The sequence below is a fragment of the Alexandromys fortis genome, unplaced genomic scaffold (assembly GCF_014885135.2).
Source record: "Alexandromys fortis isolate MF-2015 unplaced genomic scaffold, M_Fortis_MF-2015_v1.1 scaffold_30, whole genome shotgun sequence".
Lineage (NCBI taxonomy): Eukaryota > Metazoa > Chordata > Mammalia > Rodentia > Cricetidae > Alexandromys > Alexandromys fortis.
Genome location: NW_026067922.1, coordinates 5,884,208 through 5,889,605, shown reverse-complemented (window position 1 = coordinate 5,889,605; position 5,398 = coordinate 5,884,208). Strand labels below are relative to the sequence as shown.

Below are 5,398 nucleotides of genomic sequence, written 5' to 3'. Positions count from 1 at the left end.
CTCCCCCTCCCTCCTTAAGAGAGGGCAGGGAACTCTGCCCTGTGGGAAGTCCAAGCTCCCCCCCCCCATCCAAGCCTAGGAAGCTTTGCATCCAAATAGACTAGGGTCCCAAAAAGCCAGTAAGTGCAGTAGAAACAAGTCCCAGTGCCTTTATCAATCGCTTCTCAGTTTGTAAAGGTAGAAACTTCATCTTTCCTGCTCCAAATGGGCTGCTGTGGGTCCATTCGCAGTCCAGGAATCCAGTCCTAACTCTGCACATCCGAACTTGCCTTTGGAGCTGCCGTGTTAGAGCTGTTTCGGCAATGCTTTCTTCTGTCTCTTTTTTGAAAGCCCCTTTCTCCGCAGTGAGATCTTTGGTTTTAAGACGTGTGTTGCTCTTAATGATGAGACTCCTTGGAGTGGATGGATGGACTTCCTGATGATCTTTCCTTCACCAGTGTGGACTAAAGGTGTCCTTCACCAGGGAGGACAAAGTAGAAGGACATGGTGGGAATATGGGCATCATGGATGATCATGTTCTTTAGAAAAGTCACCAGGGAGAGACTAGAGAGGTGAATTTCAGGCCCTGATTAAGGGACCCTTACATGCCCGTAGAGTCGTGAGACGTTATGTCACTGTGGGCTTCCAGGACAGCAAAGATGAAACAGAATCCGCCAGAAGACAGCTTCCATTAAAGTCTTAGTGTCAGCTTAGCTGGACTAGCTCCTAGGAACGTTTTCCAACTCTGTGTGCCATTAGCCTGCCCTGGCCAGCGAAGACCTAACGTTACATAAATATTTGGACCAAGGCAACAGCCCTGACTTAGGCCTTTCAAAGAAGATCCCTAATTAAAAACAGCAAGCTGAGGAAGGCAAATTGAATTTTTGGAAGGGGTCAGCAGATCTATTAAAGCTACATTAGCCATGCCCTGGTCTTTGGCTTCATGAAGCGCTAGTGTCTTGGAGGCAAACACCTGAGTATTTTTTTTATGACTGTAGACTTTCTCCTGGACTGGATGGCAGAGGCCCTGTTTCAAGGCTGTGACATGACCTGTGCCGAATCCCTCTCTCTTTCAGATTAGGAACCTTTTCTCTTGCTGGCAGCTTTTGCTGACCATAGGAGACATTCCTTCCCAACCTTTGTCTCCTTGAATAACACTACTGTTCCCAAGTGGAGGCAGATTAGCGAGTATATTCTCCTTTGCCCTGCCTATGTATTTTTTTCTTCTCTTCCACCAAGTGCTGTGTCCTGTCAGTTTTGTTTTGTAGACTCCAGAACTTGATGCTTTCTCTTTTCAGTGCCTCCAGCACATCCATTTCGCGTCCCCGCTTTACCCTGGTGCTGTACACCCCTTTCTCATGTACGTCACCTTTCCCTGTGGAGATCTTCCAATTTTCCCTCAGTGGAACCCATATTTTACTACTGGTTTTCAAGTTTTCAAAAACCATAAGCTGTTTTTACTTATGGATCTGGTGTCCAAGGAGCATGGTGAGGGCCGTGTACAGTGTCATGGACTGCTCTCGGAAGGCTGAGTCTGAGTGGGTCTAAGTTACGGTCACAAGCACACTTGTCAAGCAAGACCCTTTACTTGTAGGCATGTCCAACCTGCAGCCTGTTGGCTGCACACAATTCAAGTCAGCTATGAGTGGCTCTGATACCAACACTGAGATTTTTTTCCCTTGTAACTCAGTTCCATGGTTCTTGAGCATAAACTTTGTAGGCGACAGTGTCAGGTTGTAATGGGAACTCAGTTCATTATAGTCTTGCCAACAGAATAAAATCCTAGCCCTCCTGCTGCCCACCTCGGATAATCCTCTGCTGAGAGCTCCCTTTCTCATTCTGTTTAATCAGCTGTGCTGCTCTTGTTGAGGACCTGGGTTCAGTTCACAGCTTTCAGTGAAGGCAGCGCACAACTGCCTGACGTTCTAGCTCCAGGCTATCCATGCCTTCTTCTGGCTCCCAAGGGGACCTGTGCACTTGTGGCACATACACATATTCTTAAAATTAAAAACAGATCTTTACTCCTCTGGCCCTCCTTCATATTTTTTCTCTGAGGAATGGATTTGATATACTTTGTTGTTAGAACTGAAAGAAAGTCATGAGCCCAACCAGTGTAGACCATCGATGGAGCGATAGTTCTGGATGATGCTGTGCAGGTAACTATGAGAAGAGGGCAGAGATGGGAGAAGAAGCTGTGTGTCAGGAAACGGAGCATGTTTAACTTGAAAAGGTCTTCCCCAGCCAGTTTCTTTCCACACTGATAGCCCCGAAACCCCATCCTGGAAAGTGTAATGATATCTGCAAGATATAAGGTGCTTAATTATGGGGAGATAATTATATCCTCTTGAGTGTCAGTGTCCAAACATAAATAATGGGCTCTCCTAAAACAGCACGGCGCTAGAGCATAAAGTGAAACTCACAGTCTCTGTAAGAGCTGATCTCTGTCTCCCTTGGATCAAATGTGGAGAAGAGGAACGCGCTCTCTGGGTGGGCAGCTAAGTTTAGGATGGACGGATGTAGGCTACAAGCCCTGCAGCAACTGATTTATCAAGAACGTCATGGTCGAGACTGTAGACATGTTTATATTGTGCAAGTAAATTGCTTTTTAGTGTCTCTCTCTCTCTTTTCCCGTGTGTGTGTGTGTGTGTGTGTGTGTGTGTGTGTGTGTGAGAGAGAGAGAGAGAGAGAGAGAGAGAGAGCATGAGAAGGAGACAAAAGATGAAATCTGAGTGTTTAATAGAGAAAAGGGAATTAGGCTTCATGAAATGATGCTGTAGGTTTTCTTTTATAAAACTAGATTTCTAAGCTCAAGTTTTTGAAGCCCTTCCAGAGGTCCCCAGAATGTGCTTTTCTTCTTCTCAATGTGCTTCCTGTTTTGCCTTCAGTCAGCTCATCATTCTGGAAAGGGCAGATTAAAAATAAGTCCCGATGGCGCAGGGCTGGGCACAGGCTAATACTGTCTTGTGCTCCTTCCAGGTGCAATGTGATCTTGGGCATCTCCCTTCCTGGCCAGCACTCTGCCTCCTCTATCCATCATGGTGTTTGGTGAGTTTTTCCATCGCCCTGGACAAGACGAGGAACTTGTCAACCTGAACGTGGGGGGCTTTAAGCAGTCTGTGGACCAGAGTACCCTCCTGCGGTTCCCTCACACGAGGCTGGGGAAGCTGCTGACCTGCCATTCTGAGGAGGCCATCCTGGAGCTGTGTGATGACTACAGCGTGGCCGACAAAGAGTACTATTTTGATCGGAACCCCTCCCTGTTCAGATACGTCTTGAACTTTTACTACACGGGGAAGCTGCACGTCATGGAGGAGCTGTGCGTGTTCTCCTTCTGCCAGGAGATCGAGTACTGGGGTATCAACGAGCTCTTCATTGACTTCTGCTGCAGCAGCCGGTACCAGGAGCGGAAGGAAGAAAGCCATGACAAGGACTGGGACCAGAAAAGCAACGATGTGAGCACGGACTCCTCCTTCGAAGAATCCTCTCTCTTTGAGAAAGAGCTGGAGAAGTTTGACGAGCTGAGGTTTGGCCAGCTCCGAAAGAAAATCTGGATTCGAATGGAAAACCCAGCTTATTGCCTGTCCGCCAAGCTAATCGCCATCTCCTCCTTAAGTGTGGTGCTGGCGTCTATCGTGGCCATGTGCGTGCACAGCATGTCCGAATTCCAGAATGAGGACGGAGAAGTGGATGACCCTGTGCTGGAGGGAGTGGAGATTGCATGCATTGCCTGGTTCACTGGTGAGCTGGCCATCCGGCTGGTCGCTGCCCCTTCTCAAAAGAAGTTCTGGAAAAACCCTCTGAACATCATCGACTTCGTGTCCATTATTCCCTTCTATGCTACGTTGGCTGTGGACACCAAGGAAGAAGAGAGTGAGGACATTGAGAACATGGGCAAGGTGGTCCAAATCCTCCGACTCATGAGGATTTTTCGAATTCTGAAGCTTGCCCGGCATTCGGTAGGGCTTCGGTCTCTTGGGGCCACGCTGAGGCACAGTTACCATGAGGTGGGGCTACTGCTTCTCTTCCTTTCGGTGGGTATCTCCATCTTCTCCGTGCTCATCTACTCTGTGGAGAAGGATGAACTCGCATCCAGTCTCACCAGCATCCCTATCTGCTGGTGGTGGGCTACTATCAGTATGACCACGGTGGGCTATGGAGACACCCATCCGATCACCTTAGCCGGGAAGATCATTGCAAGCACGTGTATTATCTGCGGCATCTTGGTGGTGGCCCTTCCCATCACCATCATCTTCAACAAGTTTTCCAAGTACTACCAGAAGCAGAAGGACATGGATGTGGACCAGTGCAGTGAGGACCCACCGGGAAAGTGCCCCGAGCTACCTTACTTTAACATCAGGGACGTTTATGCACAGCAAGTCCATGCCTTCATTACCAGTCTGTCTTCCATTGGCATCGTGGTCAGCGAGCCTGACTCCACAGACGCTTCTAGCATCGAAGACAATGAGGATGTTTACAATACCGCATCCCTGGAGAACTCTACCGCAAAGTGAGCAGGGGCATTTGCACCGATATCTTGTGTCCCTTCCTGACATTAGGTTAACACAGCTTTATAAACCTTAATGGGTTTGTTCAAATAAATCATTTAATTCTCAGGGTGTACCTTTTAGCCATAGTTGGACATTCATTGCTGAATTCTGAACTGATAGAAATTATCTTTATTTTTCTCAAGTGAGGTCAATTAAATGCCTTGTTCTGAAATTTATTTTTTACAAGAGAGAGTTGTAATATGTTTTTTTTGGGGAAAAGAGTAAATGATATTGGGAAGGATTTATTGCTTCGGCTTATGCATCATTCTGTACTTACCATTCACTCACATTGAGCTAACTCTAAATTACTGACGATAGAGCAGAGGCCCAGCTGACTGAAGACGACATGCATGTAAGATCTACAACATGAGACAATGCATGTAAATCCATGTTCATGTTCCAGACATGGGAATTGGGAGCTCAATAAACTTCTAATTCAGTATGGAGAATGCTGTGTTTGTATGTTTTTATGTCAAGTAAATATATTCTATTATCCCATAAATATCGGAATAAAATATTCTATTATCCCAGTAAATATCGGAAGGTGTCTCAGGGTTTCTATGGCTGGGAAAGACACAACCATGACCATGGTTGTCTTAAAAAGGAAAACATTTAATTGGGTATGGCTTACAGTTCAGAGATTTAGGTCCAGAATCATCATGGCGAGAAGCATGGCGGCATGCAGGCAGACGTGGTGATGGAGAAGGAGCTGAGAGTTCTATATCTTGATCTGCAGGCAGAAGGAGGCTAAGGCACACTGGCAAGACCTGAGCTTCTTTGATCTTAAAGCCCACTCCTGTAGTAGCCCACTTCCTTTAACAAAGCCACGCCCACTCCAGCAAGGCCACACCTCCCACTCCCTGTGAGCCTAT

General features: G+C 47.0%; 1 protein-coding gene across 9 annotated transcripts in view; it reads left to right on the top strand.

Moving 5' to 3' along the window:
- Kcns3 (potassium voltage-gated channel modifier subfamily S member 3) overlaps positions 1–5,039 on the top strand; it is a 65,336-nt gene extending 60,297 nt beyond the window's left edge. For all 9 annotated transcript variants that reach the window (XM_050141965.1, XM_050141968.1, XM_050141963.1 and 6 more), the window contains one exon: positions 2,956–5,039. In XM_050141965.1, the coding sequence (XP_049997922.1) occupies positions 3,015–4,490 (1,476 nt within the window). In that variant the 5' untranslated portion in view covers positions 2,956–3,014 and the 3' untranslated portion in view covers positions 4,491–5,039. The remainder of the gene's footprint in view (positions 1–2,955) is intronic.
- Positions 5,040–5,398: the final 359 nt, after the last annotated feature.